General features: G+C 41.0%; 1 protein-coding gene across 1 annotated transcript in view; it reads left to right on the top strand.

Annotated features, from left to right (window-relative positions):
• Window positions 1-17,192, top strand: part of LOC126261561 (inter-alpha-trypsin inhibitor heavy chain H4-like) — a 107,668-nt gene that overhangs the window by 47,547 nt on the left and 42,929 nt on the right. Inside the window, exons 11-13 of the mRNA XM_049958551.1 lie at window positions 1,495-1,588; window positions 4,756-4,794; window positions 10,014-10,052. Coding sequence (XP_049814508.1) covers window positions 1,495-1,588; window positions 4,756-4,794; window positions 10,014-10,052 — 172 coding nt within the window. The remainder of the gene's footprint in view (window positions 1-1,494; window positions 1,589-4,755; window positions 4,795-10,013; window positions 10,053-17,192) is intronic.

Genomic DNA, 17,192 nt, shown 5'->3' with positions numbered 1-17,192 from the left:
AGTCTGGAACCGCGCGACCGCTACGAACGCAGGTTCGAATCCTGCCTCGGGCATGGATGTGTGTGATGTCCTTAGGTTTATTGGGTTTAAGTAGTTCTTAGGGGATTGATGACCTCAGATGTTAAGTCCTGTAGTGCTCAGAGCCATTTTAAGCATGGGCGCCAATAGAGTATTCCTCATCATAGTAGGAACACATACATTGGTGTCTATAAAAAGGTTACACTTATAAGGGTATGCCACACATCACACCTGCATTACTTTGTAAAAGTTGAGCCAGAGCCTTGTTTTTTCGGAAACAAGAATCCAGATGTTTAGTTGATCACTATCAGAGAGAGAGGGGTACATACAAAAAGCTTTGTCAGCAAAATGATGTATCCTATTTGCAAAAAAGAAACATGTGCATCTATATAATTGTAGATTTGAGAACGACAAATACAGAGATACGTGCACATCGGATAGACATTTGTTCAACAGACAGAGAAAGACATTACATAGTGACGTTTGTGAAACTGTTAAGACTCCATGAGAGGAGCAACAGTGCTGCGACAGTGTTTTGGTTCAAAATATGTTGTGACAGTGGACTTAAAAACCCATCGAGCGATGCATTTCGAACTGCCTTGCAGTGAAGTGAGTCAGAACTTGCGGGGAACATCAACGCGGCAGTGTGCCGTAATGAGTGAAATAACGGCGTCGAGCATGTGCAAATCTAAATATTTAAAACAATTTGCGTTAATATTTTTCATTGTAGGCAGACAAAAGAAGTTAAACATTTTGCTCTTACTAGGTTTATTGGTGTGGTAGGTGGACTACTTATTTCATTACCAGTCATTTGTACGTTTCATTTCTCTGTTTTCAAGCTAAAGGGGCATGGAAAATGGCGTCACAAGAGACTGGACTGACCCTCTGATAGGCTAATCGAAGAGAAAGGTTAGTGCCTTTCCTTAATAAGCCATTAAGACATTTCAGGCAGAGCTTTAGGAAAACTTTGAAAGTCCTAGCCAGGCGAACCATGTCATACTCCAACAACAGTTCCACCAGCTGTAGTATTATTTTCTCACAGCCTCACCCTCCTTACTCTCTCTTCGACTTCCTATAGGTACGAGTAAATCGTGAACTGATATTGAATAGAACTGGAGGAGCTATGCAAGTGAGAAATAACTGACGATAAATAAGGCTAACAGCGTTTGTCCGTTGCGCACATGCTTGCGGCAAAGTCGATTACTTGCACTGACCACTACACTGCACTGTAGTACTGTCATCCTTATCATTGTAAATGCTTTTCATCTTGTTGTACTTACATGAAATGTATATTCTTGACTTCTCTTCAGATCAAATGCGGCTCTTCGCGGAGTCTGTGGAATCAGATTGATATCAGAGACTGTAGTGTAATTATGGCATGATTACAGTCACTGACTGTGAGTATTCGCTTTGACGATGGAAACATGTTGATAATCACCCATATGAATTACCAACAATCAATGCTATGTGTTTCAGTACTCCTTCGTGACTCCTGTGACGTCACTTGTGGTGGTGAAACCTAATGACACATCTGCTGTGGATCCGGAACGAGCTGGTGGAAACCGTGGAGGTAAATATCCTCTATGTGCAACACTAATTTAGTTAAAATGAGCTGTTTCCAGTTTCCAGTCACCAAAATAACTTCTGTTCCTTCTATATACCTGCCAAAATTTTTTATTCCTTTGTCAGTTGTCTCCGTTATTAGTGCATTCTGTTTGGAGAGCTTCTTAAACTGAAATACAGTTTTTCTTTATCCTGCCTTAACTATGACCCTCCTACGACAGTGGATAGTCCCTCACGCTGATTTACAAACTGAAAGGCACTAATGTCTAGCATGTGGATACATCATTTACGATTTAAGTTCTGGTCTTGCTTATTAACGATTGTATCTCAAACTGTGGCGGAGGGAACTCGTTCCCGGTTTCTACTCACGGGGTAAATGCAGACAGCACTCGCTCTCCCGCGTTGGTCTGCTCGGCGTGAAGTCCGCTCCAGAGGCGCGTCACCACTAGACTCGCGCTCTGACGGACCCTACATTCGATCTAACTGCAATTGTTCACGCATTAGCTTTGCAGTCCTCATGTGTACAATGTCAGTGCAACTTCATACACAGTGGCTATGTAAATAATTAGAGGTGCAGTTCCCTGCGGCAAGTAAAACGGCCACCAGGGTGCGCTGGCGTTGTTCGTGTTTAGTGTTACTTCCAGGCCAGAGTATATAATTAATGTGAACAATATTAACATGTTGAGCGATCGCTGCGAAGGACATGGAGATGCCGCTCGCTCTTGTGAGACAACGTTGTCAGAACCACACAAAATTCGAAAGGGACCCAGTCTTCCGCGCGGAGTGGCTGCACTGTTAGAGGCGTCATGTCACGGATTGCACGACCCCTCCCGCCGGAGGTTCGAGTACCCCCTCGGGCATGGGTGTGTGTGATGTTCTTAGTGCTAGTTAGTTTGTCTAAGTAGTGTGTAAGTCTGAGGACCGATGACCACAGCAGTTTGGTCCCTTAGGAATTCACACACATTTTTGAACCCACTTATTGATCTCCATTTGTCCAGCTAGACAAATCTTGCAATATCCAGATTTGTGGGTCATTCTAATGTAACAGCCCCATTTTGGACTGCATGCGAACGTGAGGACACGCATTAGTCGGTGTCAAAGTTGCGATCGACCATGTCTAACAGCCACAAGGGACGATAGCCGTATTGTGCAACTAACACATTGTGTCCCTTTTACGCCTGCAGTTGCCATCCAGTAACAAGTAATCCAATTCGTGCAACATTCTGTGTCGTCTCGCACGTTTAGACAGAAAGTAGTAGCAGCCTGAATGCAGTATCATCCCCGGTATTCGCTACTGATAACACCACAACACAAATGGCTTCATCGCGAGTGGTGCTGTGACCAGGAAGCATGGCGTTTCACTCTGTTTAGAATAGCGGCGATCTGGGGAGAGGTGTTGCCCCTTGCGTCGTGACTTCAAGTTGCGACTGGTAGTGATGAGGGAACTGCAAAACGGTGCGTCACGGACAGACCGAGTCCTCAAGTGTTACCTTTTACGTGACAGTACAGTGGTGCCATCTTTCTACAGGAAAATGCTCGTCCACAAATGGCACGTGTCTGTATGAACTGTCAACGTGATGTTAAGGTTCTCCAATGGCCCGTAAAACCTCAGATCAGCCTCCGATAGAACATGTGTGGAACCAGCTGCGATGTTAACTCCGACCGCGAGCCGCTATCGAGCACATGAAAGATTAATTCTAACCGTTGTCGGATAGCTTGCCTCAGAGGAGGATACAACGGCTTTATGACACCCTTCTCAACGTAATCAGTACATATATCCAGACCAGATGAGGTACAACATCATAATCACATTGCCAAGTTCATTATAAATTTAACTCGATATTATACTCACTGAAATAACACAACACACCCTCTCTATCCTCGAATTTTCATCTTGATTCCTCCTTCCCTTCTCGGTGCTCCACTTTTTTTCCATGTACATATCAATAGCAGAATACTGATTTCTATAGCTGTTATTGTAAATTATACATGACGAAAGGTTACATTAAATGACAGGGTAATCAAGTATCTTTTTGCAGAATTCGCACGCCCTATAAATATAAATTATAAGTCAATTTAATACTATCTCATTCTGTTTAGAAGTTAAAGCTTTAATAACGTGTCTAGTTATTAAATCACTAGCTGGTATTCAGTACACTTTGGTTATTACTATGAAATCCCCATGAAATTTTCTTCCTACAGCTCAAGCTTCAAAATGCTGCTCACTGCCAGACCTAAGATTATCAACATTTTCAGAATTTTATTCCTTCATAATAGAAGTGGCAACTCCACTTCTCAGAATGGTTCGTACATCATGAGTAACTACAAATACTAATGTAAAGTCTTTCCTTCAGGTGACCACAGCGAAAAGGAATAAAAGTACATAACCAGGCTTAATTTCTAGACAAAGAAATCACAGCCAGGCAGCCGTATTGTCGCAAATGTCCGATTCGATCGCTACGATCTGCCATGTGCCTACACATGTGCTGTCTCCATACAGACCGCTTGACCTGGCGACGGACTCCGATATGTCGCTCGTGGTCCTTGTGAACACTCTCGGTGAATGTGGCTGATGGGAGTTGGTGAATCGACAGAAATCGAAATACGTTCACAGGCGCTGATGGTTTCCGGTTGCTTTCAATGTTAACCAGGAAGCAACACTGCCCCACAGGGTACCTGCCATCAACCGAAGCAGAAGCCACACAGCAGTACATAGCGACTTGCTTCTCAGCACGTTCCACAGCTTCCCCAGCATATGAGAATGGCCATTACAGAGATTGCCACAGACCAAGCACTAGGATAGCTTTTGCCGTAATCGTCAGTCAATACCACTTTCACATAGTGATCCGTCACTCGAAATTTAATTGTTTCATGGCGTTGCCGACGAAACTTCCAAAACAATTAAATATATTTTATGATGAGATCCTTACCTGTCGCCTGTAATGAACTTACTGGGTTATCTGAGCATGGCTTATGTCCCAACTCAAGGTTTCATTCAGACAATATCTCACTTGTATTTTTCAAATTTAATGAACAGCAATTTAATTTTAATATTTTAGATTTGATTCGTAAAATTTTGCAGATTGTGTTGTTAATTGTATTCTAAGAGTTTGTTAGCTGGGTTGCCATTGGCAAAATGAGAGGAACTAATTTTGTTTCCTGTATGTTTTGCAGGCTACTACCCACCTGCAGTGCCGTTCTCATCTGCGTCAGGTGAGATATTGCATCGTTTTATTGCGTTGCACCCTACTGCTACCTGAGAAATTAGTGTACCGATTGACCTTGCCCTTGGGGTGGGAAACTGCCTCTAAAATGTGGAAGAATCAACGACATGAGGACGCAGAAGGCAATGGAAACTACTGCATTAAAGACACATTACGTTTATCCACAGGACATGTGGTCTGTAACTGGAAAAGTGTTATGGTGATATCTCTCTTGGCAAAAATTTCCAGTTCCGATCTAGTACCCAATTCAGATCTCCAGGAAGGGACTGCCAAAAGATGGTGACCATGAGAAACATATTAAATAACTAAACAGATTAAACAACCAAGGAAAGAATAAAGTTCTACAAGGCGGGGCACTCAATGTCAGAAGTTTGAACGTGGCAGGGAATGAGAAAATCCAAAAAGGGAAATTCTAAGGTTCAGTCTGGATACAGTGGCAGTCGGTGAAGTGAAATTGAAAGAAAACGAGGATTTATGGTCATATGAGTATAGCGTAATACCAACAGCAGCAGGAAAAGGTATAACGGTAGTAGGATTCCTTATGAATAGGAAGGTAGGGCAGCAAATCAGTTATTGTGAAACAGTGCACTGGAAGCCTGTATGGAGAAGAGGAATCGTCTGATGATGTATGAGAAGGGGAAGCGGGTCAATAGGAAAGAGATAAGAGATCGAGTATTAGAATCAGAATTTATAAGCGTTTTGGAAGACTTAAGATCAAGTAAGGCAGAAAGGATAGAGAACATTCAATTGGAATTTTTAAAATTCGAAAGTTGTATGAGTCAGCCAATACGAGAATTATCGTACAATCAGTTCCTCTCAGTTCCGGTTTTCGCACAGTCCATGTTTCACTACCATATAACGCTGTGCTCCGAACGTACATTCTCAGAAATTTCTTCCTCACATTGCGGTCTTTGTTTGGTACTAGTAGACTTCTCTTGGCCAGGATTGCCATCTTTGCCAGTGCTTGTCTGCTTTTGATGTCCTCTTTGCTCCGTCCGTCAATGATTATTTTGCTGCCTAGGTAGTATAATTCTTTAACTTCATCTACCTCGTGAGCGTCAATCCTGATGTTAAATTGGGCACGGTGGTCATTTATGCTACTTCTCATTACTTTCTCCGTTCTTCGATTTTCTCTCAATCCATATTTTGTACTAATTAGACTGTTCAATCCATTCAGCAGATCATGTAGTTCTTCTTCACTTTCACTCTGGAAAGCAATGTCATCGGCAAACCGTATCGTTGATATCCTTTCACCCTGAGTTTTAATTGCACTCCTGAAGCTTTCCTCTATTTACATCATTGCTCCTTCGACGTATAGATTGGACAGTAGGGACGAAAGACTCCTTCCCCTCTGACACCCTTTTCAATCCCAGCACTTCGTTCTTCGTCGGCCACTCTCATTATTCCCTCTCAGCTCGTGTACATATTGCATCTTGCCCGTCTCTCCCTATTGCTTACCCCTATTTTGCTCAGAATTCTGAACATCTTGAACCATTTTAATTTGGCGGACGCCTTTTCCAGGTAGGCAGATCCTATGAACGTGTCTTGACTTTTCTTTAGTCTTGCTTCCATCATCAACCGCAACGTCAGAATTACCTCCCTGGTTCCTTTACCTTTCCTAAAGCCAAACTGATCGTCATCTAACACATCTTCAGTGTTCTTTTGTATTCTTCTGTATATTATTCTTGTCAGAAACTTGGTTGCATGAGCTGTTAAGCTGATTGTGCGTTAATTTTCGTACTTGTCAGCTCTTGCAGTCTTCGGAATTGTATGGATGATATTTTTTCGAAAGTCAGATGGTGTGTCGCCCGACTCGTACATTCTGTACACCGACTTGAATACTCGGTTTGTTGCCACTTTCCCCAGTGATGTTAGACATTCTGATGGAATGTTATCTGTCCCTTCTGCGTTAATTGATCTGAAGTCCTCCAGAGCTCTCTCAAATTCTGATTCTAGTATTGGATTCTCCATCTCTTCTAAATCGGCTCCTGTTTCTTCTTCTATCACATCAGACAAATATTCCCTCCTCATAGAAGCCTTCAAGGTACTCTTGCCACCTATCCGCTCTCTGTATTTAACAGCGGAATTCCCGTTGCACTCTTCATGATACCACCCTTGTTTTTAAATTCACCGAAAATTGTTCTGACTTTCTTATATGCTTAGTCAGTCCTTCTGGCAGTCATTTATTTTTCGATTTCTTCATATTTTTCATGCAACTATTTCGTCTTAGCTTCCCTGCACTTTCTGCTTATTTCATTGGGAAGGACTTGTATTTCTATATTCCTGAATTTCTCTGAACATTTTTGTACTTCCTTCTTTCGTCGATTAAATGAGGTATTTCTTCTGTTATACATGGCTTAGTGGCTGTTACCTTCTTTGTACCTGCGTTATTCTTTCCAACTTCTGTGATGGTCCTTTTTAGAGATGTCCACTCCTCTTCACCTGTACTGCCTACTGATCTATTCATTATTGTTTCTATAGCGTGAGATAACTTCAAGTGTGTCTCTTAAATCCTTATTACTTCAGTATCCCATTTCTTAGCGTATTAATTCTTCCTGACTAATCTCTTAAACTTCAGCCTACTCTTCATGACTATTACATTGTGATCTGAGTCTATACCTGCTCCTAGACAAGCCTTACAATCCAGTACCTGAATTCGGAATCTCCGTCCCACCATGATGTAATGTAACTGAAATCTTCCAGTATCACATATTTCCTCCTCTGGTGATTCTTGAACAGAGTATTCACTATTACTAGCTGAAATTTATTGCAGAATTCAATTAGTCTTTCTCCCCTCTCTTCCTTGTCCCAAGCTCATATTCTTCTGTCACTTTTTCTTCTACTCCTCCCTCTACAACCGCGTTCCAGTCCCCGGTGCTATTAGATTTTCTTCTCCCATTACATACTGCATTACTCCTTCAATATCCTCATACACTTCCTCTATCTCCGATCTTAGGATGCGACGTCGGCATGTATACCTCAACTATTGTTGTGTGTGTTTCTTTGCTGTCGATTCTGATAAGAACAATCCTGTCACTGAACTGCTCACAGTAACACACTCTCTTCACTACTTTCCTATTCGTAACGAATCCTGCTTCAAGGCTTCCATTTTCTGCTTCTGTTTATATCACCCTACACTCATTTGTCCAGAAACCTTTATCTTCTTACCATTTCATTTCACTGACCCGTGCTATATCTAGCTTGAGCCTTAGAATTTCCCTTTTCAGACTTTCTACCTTCCCTACCACGTTGAAGCTTCTGATATAAAAAGCATATTAGCACTGGCGAAAATGTCAGTCCTGGCGAAGGGAAGTCTACTAGAATCATACACAGGCCTTAATTTCAGGAAGAAATTTCTGAGAATGTACGTTTGGAGGACGGTGTTGTATGGGAGTGAAACATGGACTGCGGGAAAACCGGAACAGAAGGAAATCGAAGAACTTGAGATGTGGTGCTGCAGAAGAATGTTGAAAATTAGGTGGACTGATAAGGTACGGAAAGATGAGGTCTTCGACAGAATTGGCGAGGAAAGAAATATGTAGTAACGTCTGACAAGGATGTGGACAAGATGATAGGACGTCTGTTAATACATGAAAGAATAACTTCCATGGTACTAGAGCCAGCTGTATAGCGTAAAAACTGTAGAGAAAGGCAGAGATTGGAACGCATCCAGCAATAATAATGGAGGATGGAGGCTGCAAGTGCTGCTTTGAGATGGAGAGGTTAGCACAGGTGATGAATTCATTGCGTTAAGCATCAACCCAGTCACAAGATTGATAAAAAAAAACAGTTATTACTTGAAGAATGGCTATCTAGCTGAAATTGTAATCTGAAATATATAAATACATGTAATAACATACAAAGGAAAATATCATTTCGAAAAAGGAGAAAGTGAGTCCTCGCACTGTGCTACTGCAATTTCGTCACTCTGCTACTAGATGAAATTGTTCACTAAAAGAAGGCGACTTATTGCATCTCATTGACTAAGTCCATGTCCGTTAGTATTTTACACGAAATTGCACTAACTAGGTGCTTCGAAGATGTTATCGAAAAAGAACTTACAGAGCGTCTTTTTCACAAAAATGGCTCCATGTGCTTTATCGCTGTGTTCGTACATTTCCCGTTTAATGACATGTCAGATGGAGTACACATCGCGTCGTATGTATTGCTAATGTTAAAAGCGCTCAGGAAGCTTCACGCATGCGTCAGTGTATTTCGATTCGCATCATTTCAGCTACTCTAATAAGCAGCTTCGCCACGGAGCTTCTTGGGGTACGCGGGTAGCATATCACTCCCGGTCGTCGTACGGAACATCATAGTTCCTCTCCGAATGGGAACTGCTGTGAGTCTCCCAGACAGTCCGGGCTGTCTTTCAAAACTGCTCTTTAGTAACTCTGGTTAATACATTACACCATTAACCCGATCACTCTGACGAAATACTGTTAATAACGAAATACATTTAAGAATCAAATTTAACAAAGAAATCATAATCTGTCGTCAACACTTTACAGAAGTTAGCCGGCTATCGCAACGGCTCTTGAAAGACATGCGATGCGAAAAGGTCTAAGTTCGAACTCGTATGTCCCACCTCCTTGTCCTGTAGGTGAAGTTAGAAGCATTTGATTTCTTTGGTCACAGAAACTATCAAGACTACCCAGACGCCAAAACTTCAGACGTTACTCTGCTAAGGTATATGAGCAAGCCATATGTTGACCCACTTCATCGAATTTCAAGAAATATTGCAGCCCCATAATTCATTTTCATTGCCTTAGCTTCCCTTGTGACTCACTACACACATCTGTGGATAGGCATTTACTTAATTGCCACTGAAGAATCACATGAGTTGGGTAGATTTTGCAGTAATCATCAGTCGATACAAGTTTCGCGTAGCTACCTGTCACTCGAAATTTTGTTCTTCAGAGCGTTGCAGACGAAACATCCCGCAAAATTAAATCTTTTTTATGACGTGATCTTTATCTGTCGCAGACAATAAACTTACTGAGTTATCCTAACACTTCATACGTCCCAACTCAGAGTTTCATTCAGACACTACCTCTTCCAAGTCATACAAATTTAACGAACAGTAATATACTTTTAGTGTATTAAGGTTTTGTACATGTACGTTATTTATTGCATCCTAAGATTACATATCTCTATGTTACCAACAGAGAAACGAGTGGAACTAATTTTTCCTCGAATGTTTTGCAGTACACATCTCACCTGGAGCAGCGGGCTCACTCGCCGGAGGTGAGTTATTACATCATTTCATTGTGTTTCATTGCACTGTGTGCACAAAAAGTAATGATTTACTTAATATCTTGTGCATTACGATGTGTGTGTATGAAATACTCATTAAATACGCGAAAATTATCGGCCGACTAAGAGTATTGTTAATTCGATATGTATGCTCAAGCTGCAAGAGGCAAATGGTCATGCTGCCATTCTGATTAGAGTTTTTCCATGTTTGTCGTGGATTCTTTTGTGGTGGTGGCATAGCAGACTCCTCAACACATTGTTGCGTTACCTTCCCCAGCCTTCATCCAAATGGATAGGTGGCCAGTCACTAATGACCTAGGCTTCCTTCCTTGTTGTAAAATTGTCCGACAATGATTAAATGTAGACACTGGTTCAGTTACTCTAGACGTAAGGGTATTTATTCCTCATTTTAGATCACTCCAGGGGCAACTTAGCATTCGGAATTCCATGGAACGGAACTTTCAAGCAGCTGTTAGCTGACATTAAAAACTGAGTTCTTGCTTTCTGTCCACATGTTCACACACTGATGCAGTATGTAAGAAATTAAATTTTCTTCCTGGATTTATTAAAATTTATTTATTTATTTAAGATCGCGAATTCTGTTGAAGTGCCGTCTAAAGTGATACCTGCAACAATGTAATTTATTAAAAGACCAAATACGTTTCAGGGATACAAACTGTATTCATTTTAGTAGATTTATATACATCTATTCAGCATATAGAGCTTGCAAACATGATGCACACGACGACGATGTCTATTTATGCGGAAAGGATAAGCACTGGGGCATTTCACAGTGAGGTACGGACTTTTATAATATTCGAAAAAGTAACGTACTAAAGACTAGTGTCACAATTAAGTAGAAACAATTTACTTAACGTATTACACTTTGGACTCCAGGAAGGTTGTTCCACTGATAATTCTATTTACTCATTCGCTAACCAATATATTACAAACCCTAAGTAGCCGGCCGAAGTGGCTGTGCGGTTAAAGACGCTGCAGTCTGGAACCGCGAGACCGCTACGGTCGCAGGTTCGAATCCTGCCTCGGGCATGGATGTTTGTGATGTCCTTAGGTTAGTTAGGTTTAACTAGTTCTAAGTTCTAGGGGACTAATGACCTCAGCAGTTGAGTCCCATAGTGCTCAGAGCCATTTGAACCATTTTTTTTATTACAAACCCTAAGTAAAAAAATATTGCCAGGTGGCGCTTTTGTGATCATTCGATGGCGTTTGGTTCTGTAGATCATGTTACACACTTAGAAAAACTTAAGTCTTATAGAACTGACAGCCTTACAAACAACTGGTTTGAATCAAATTTGACAAACACAATTAATTAAAAGTAGTGCTGAATAATTCAAACGATGTTGGACAGGTAGAAAATTTTAGTGACTGGGGAGGAATGGCACACAGAGTCTCTAGGGTTAAACTTTGGATCCACTCCTCTTCTTTATATATGTGAATGACCTTCCACTTAATATTCAACAAGCAGAATTGGTACGTTCTGCAAACGAGACTACTGCTACAATAAAACACATAAGAAAGAAATGAACAGAAGAGATGTTAATGATATTTTACAAGGAATTATTAAATAGTTCTCTGAAAATAGACTCTTCATCAATTTTGAAAATAAAATACGCTGTATTTAGTTCTGTAAAACAAATAGAGTCATACCGGCAATTGCTGTAGCACATGAACCGTTACCAAGAAATATGGTAGAAAGCTCAAAATATTTGGCTTCACATATTCATAAAAACTTAAACTGGAAGAAGCTTATTTCTGGGCTTCTCAAACAGTTACGTTCAGCTACTTTTGCTCTTAGTATAATTGCTAGTCTTGGATACAAACAAATCAGCTTCCTGAAATATTTTGCATCTTTCCATTAGGTACTGTCGCACGAAATAATTTTTTGGACTAACTCATCACATAGAAGGTACTGATTACATAATAGGGAGCAGTAACAATGACATGTGGTGTTCATTCATGGATGCCATGTATGAATCCCTTCGAGGAGTTAGGCGTTCCAGCTGCAACATCAGAGCTCATATATTCGCTAACGAAATTCGTCGTAAGTAATCCATGACATTTTGAGAGGAATTACGATGTCCACAAATACAAAGTAGTTCAATATTCAACAACAACAATTTTTGATCACTAGCCCAATAACATGTAATGTCTGTAGGTAGCTAAGCAAGCTTGAAATCTAATCTAATATAATTTCTCCTGGACAGCTCATTCTATTCCATGGACGAATTTCTGTTTAAGACTGGTAGCATGATAATGACAAATAAAATAAGAATAAAAATGCAGTTAGTTTTTACCTGTAGTTGCCTGAGTAGTGTTAAAAACAATGCGTTAACTAATGCTGACACTCGACTTGTATAATCATCCTGCAAACTCCAGAATGAGATTTCCACTCTGCAGTGGAGTGTGCTGTGAGGTCGGTGCGTGAGTCGTGCTTGGGTAGCTCAGTTGGTAGAGCACTTGCCCGCGAAAGGCAAAGGTCCCGAGCTCGAGTCTCGGTCCGGCGCATAGTTTTAATCTGCCAGGAAGTTTCATCCTGCAAACTGATTCGTTCCACAGGAAAACAATCATTCAAATAAGCTACGGAATATACAACTAACTTACAAATTTTGAGAACAGAACATATCCCTAAAATTGAATTTGTCACAGTTTGCAGTCTTCCGATCTAGCGGCGTAATCATCTCTTGCTTCACACTTCGTATCTTCCTTTGGATGTTCAAGTAAGCTTTGAGCAGATTCGACTTTACAGAACCAGAAAAATACATGCGAAGTAGAGACAAGCTAAGGAGAATAGCTGCATGATCAATATGAAAAAAATCGAAGGACTGACAAACCATGTAGAAAGATCAAGACAACCTTCGGTGAAATTAAAATCAAGCGTAGTAGCATTAAGAGTGCAAAGGAGATTCCACCATTACATGCAAAGGACAGAGCGGGTAGGTGGAAAGAGTGCATTGAAATTCCGTATGAGGGGAAAGCCTTGTCTGATGTGTTAGAAGAAGAAACAGGAGACGATATAGAAAATATAGGGAAGCCAGCATTTAGAATCAGAATTTAAAGGACCTCTAGAAGGTTTAGGAAAAAATAAGGCAGAAGGGATACACAACATTGGGTTAGATTTTTGAAAATCATTGGGGGCAAGTGGCAACCAAACAGCTATTAACGTTAGTATGTAGAATGTGAAATTCTGGCGATATACCAGGTGACTCGCGGAAAAACATCATCTGCACAGTCCCGGAGACTGCAAGAGCTAACAAATGCAAGAAATATTTATCGTACAGTCAGCATCCAAGTTGCTGATGAGAATAACATACAGAGAAAAAAATCTAAGGTCTGTTAAATAACGGTCAGTTTAGCTTTTTTTTCTTTTGAGTCCACAGTCTGCCGATCGGTTGGATGCGGCCTGCCACGAATTCCTCTCCTGCGACAATCTCTCCATCTCAGAGTAGCTCTTGCAACTTACGTCCTCGATTATTTGCTAGATGTATTCCAGTCTCTGTCTTCCTCTACAGTTTTTGAACTCTACTGCTCCCTCTAGTACTATGTACGTCATTCCTTCATGTCATACCAGATATATTATCATCCTATCCCTTCTCCTTATCAGTGTTTTCTACATGTTCCTTTCCTCTCCGATTCTGCGCAGAAACTCCTCATTCCTCACATTATCAGTCCACCTAATTTTCAACGCCTGTAGCGCCGCATCTCAAATGCATCGATTCTCTTCTGTTCCGGTTTCCTCACAGTCCACGTTTCACTACAATACAGTACTGTACTCCAGACGTACATTCTAAGAAATTTCTTCCTCAAATTAAGGCCTATGTTCAGTACTAGTAGACGTCTCTTGGCCAGGATTGCCCTTTTTGCCACTGCTAGTCTGCCTTTGCTGTCCTCCTTGCTCCGTTCGTCAATGGTTATTTTACTGCCTAGGTAGCACAATTCCTTAACTTCATCTACTTCGTGACCATTAATCCTGATATTTAGTTTCTCGCTGTTCTCATTTCTACTACTTCTCATTAATTTCGTCTTTCTTCGATTTACTCTCAGTCCATATTCTGTACTCATTAGACTGTTCGTTCCGTTCAGCAGATCATGTAATTCTTCTTCACTTTCACACAGGATACCAATCTCATCAGCAAATCGTATCGTTGATATTCTTTCACCTTGAGTTTTAATTCCACCCCTGAATCTCTCTGATATTTCCATCATTGCTTCTTCGCTGGACAGATGAACAGTAGGGGCGAAAGATTACTTCCCCTTCTGACACCCTTTTTAACCCGAGCACATCGTTCTTGGTCGTCCACTCTTATCATTCCTTCTTGCCTCTTATACATATTGTATATTACCCGTCTCTCCCTACAGATTACTCCTATTTTCCTCAGAGTTTCGAATACCTTTCAGCATTTTAATTTGGCGGACCCTTTTTCCAGGTAGACAAATCCTATGAACATGTCCTGATTTTTTAAAGTCTTGCTTCCATTATCAACCGCAACGTCAGCATTACCTCTCTGGTTTCTTTACCTTTCCTAAAGCCAAATCGATCGTCATCTAACACATCCTCAGTTTTCTTTTCAGTTCTTCTGTATGCTATTCTTGTCAGAAACTTCGAGGCACGAACTGTTAAGGTGGTTGTGGTAAAATTTTCGTATTTGTCAGCTCTTGCAGTTTCCGGAATTGCATGGATCATATCTTTTCCAAAGTCGGATGGTATGTCGCCCGACTCATACATTCTACACACCAAGTTGAATAGCCGGTTTGTTGCCACTTTCGCCAATGATGTTATAAATTATGATGGAATGTTACCTATTTCTTCTCACTTATTTGATCTTAACTCTTCCGAAGCTCTCTTAAATTCTGATTATAATACTGGATTCCCCATCTCTTATAAATCGACTCCTGTTTCTTCTTCTATCACATCAGACAAATGTTCCCCCATCATAGAAGCTCTCGTCGATTAACTGAGTATTACCTCTGTTACCCATGGTTTCACAGATACCTTCTTTGTACCTACGTTATTCTTTCCAGCATACGTGACTGTCCTTTTTAGAGATGTCCACTCTTCTTCATCTGTACTGCCTACTGATCTATTCCTTATTGTTGCAGCTACAGTCGGAGATAATTTCAAATGTATCTCGTAATTTTTCAGTAATTCCGTATCCATTTCATTTCAGTAATGTTTCGTCCTGACTAATCTCTTAAACTTCAGCCTACTCTTCATCAATATTATATCCAGTATCCGAATTCGGAAACTCTGTCCGACCATGATGTAATCTAACTGAAATCGTCTATTACCACCTGACCTTTTCCAAGCATAGCTCCTCCTCTGGTGATTCTTGAACAGAATATTCGCTATTACTCGCTGACATTTATTACAAAATTCAATTAGTCTTATTCCTCTCTCATTCCTTGGTCAACATTTTCTGCTAAAGCTTCCTCTACAGCCGCATTCCAGGCCCCATGACTATCAGATTTTCATCTCTCTTTCTGGTCTGCTGTCCATTCCTGATTCTGATAACAACAACCCTATCACTGAACTGTTCACAGTAACACACTCTCTGCCCTACTCTCCTATTCATAACGAATACTATTCCAGTTATACCAATTTCCGCTCTCTTGATATCACCCTACACTCATCTGAGCAGAAACCCTTGTCTTCTTCTCATTTCACATCACTGACCCCTACTATGTCTAGCTTGAGCCTCAGCATCTCCCTCTTCTGATTTTCTAGCTTCCCTGCCAAGTTCAAGGTTCTGACGTGTCACGCCCTGGCGCGTAGAACGTTATCCTTGGTTATTGAATCTTTTCTCATGGTCACCTCCCGCTTGCAGTCCACTCCCGGAGATGCGAATGGAGAACTATTCCGACATCTTTTGTCAATGGAGAGATCATCGTGATACTTTTCCAGTTACAACCCAGATTTCCTGTGGATACACATTTATGTGTCTTTAATGCAGTACTTTCCATTGCCTAAAGCATCCTCATGCCGTTGGTCAACGCTGATTCTTCCGTCTATGGGGGCACTTTCCCACCCCAACGCCAACAGAGTGCCCTGAACATCGTTGTGCTCCTCCTCCCTCTTTGATAAGGCCGTTGGCAGATTCAGAGTGACTATTTATGCCGGAAATCTTCGGCTGCCAATGCTGATTATTAATCAAATTTCAGCGGTGATGAGTTTCGAACCCGAAACCGATGACATTTTGATTATTCATCAAAGACGGTATCCCTACACCACGGGCCCATCATCAGCAAAATAGAAGCACCAGAGAGGCTATTCTGACGTTGCGGTTAATATTGGAAGCAAGATCGAAGAAAACTCAAGATGTGTCGGTAGCATTTGTCGATCGCGGAAAACCGTTGGACAATGTAAGATGGATCAAGACGTTAGAAATTATGAGTAAAATAGGGGCAAGCTATAGTGAAAGCCGGGTAATATACAATATCTACAAGCAACAAGAGAGAACAATAAGCCTCAAGACCAAAAACGTAGTGCTAGAAAAAGAGCGTGAAGACCAAAACCGTAGTGCTCGAAAAAAAGCGTAAGAAATGGGTGTATTATTTCCCCCCTACTCTTCAGTACATACATAGAAGAAAGAAAAGAAAGCTTCCAGAATGGCAATGAAATTGAAGGTTACAGGATTACAGAGATGAGATTCGCTGAAAACACGAAAGTCATTAGAAGAAGCAGAAATGAGACCTGCTATAAACTTAGCATCAGAATTGGTAGTCACGAAAGGGAAGGTTACAGGATTAAAATGATAAGATTCGCTGTAAACAATGCTGGCGTCAGTGAGAGTGGGGAAGAATTACATCATCTGTTGAGTGGAATGAACAGTCTGAGAACAGGACATGGTTAGTAAATCGACGGAAGACGAAAATAATGAGAATCAGCAGAAATGAGACCTGCGAGAAACTTAACATCAGAATCGGTAATCAAGAAGGAGATGAAGTTTAGGTATTCTGACACCCATGCAGCAAAATAACCTATGATTGATGGAGCTAGGAGAACATGAAAAGCATATAAGCAGTAGAAAAAAGAGCACTACTAGAATCAATCATAGGCCTTGAGGAAGAAATTTCTGAGAGTGTACTTTCGGAGCACGGCGTTGTATGGGAATG

This window comes from Schistocerca nitens, chromosome 1, assembly GCF_023898315.1.
Source record: "Schistocerca nitens isolate TAMUIC-IGC-003100 chromosome 1, iqSchNite1.1, whole genome shotgun sequence".
In the NCBI taxonomy this organism is placed as follows: Eukaryota; Metazoa; Arthropoda; class Insecta; order Orthoptera; family Acrididae; genus Schistocerca; species Schistocerca nitens.
The sequence above is the reverse complement of the archived record's forward strand: the minus strand, read 5'-3'. Positions and strand labels throughout refer to the sequence as shown.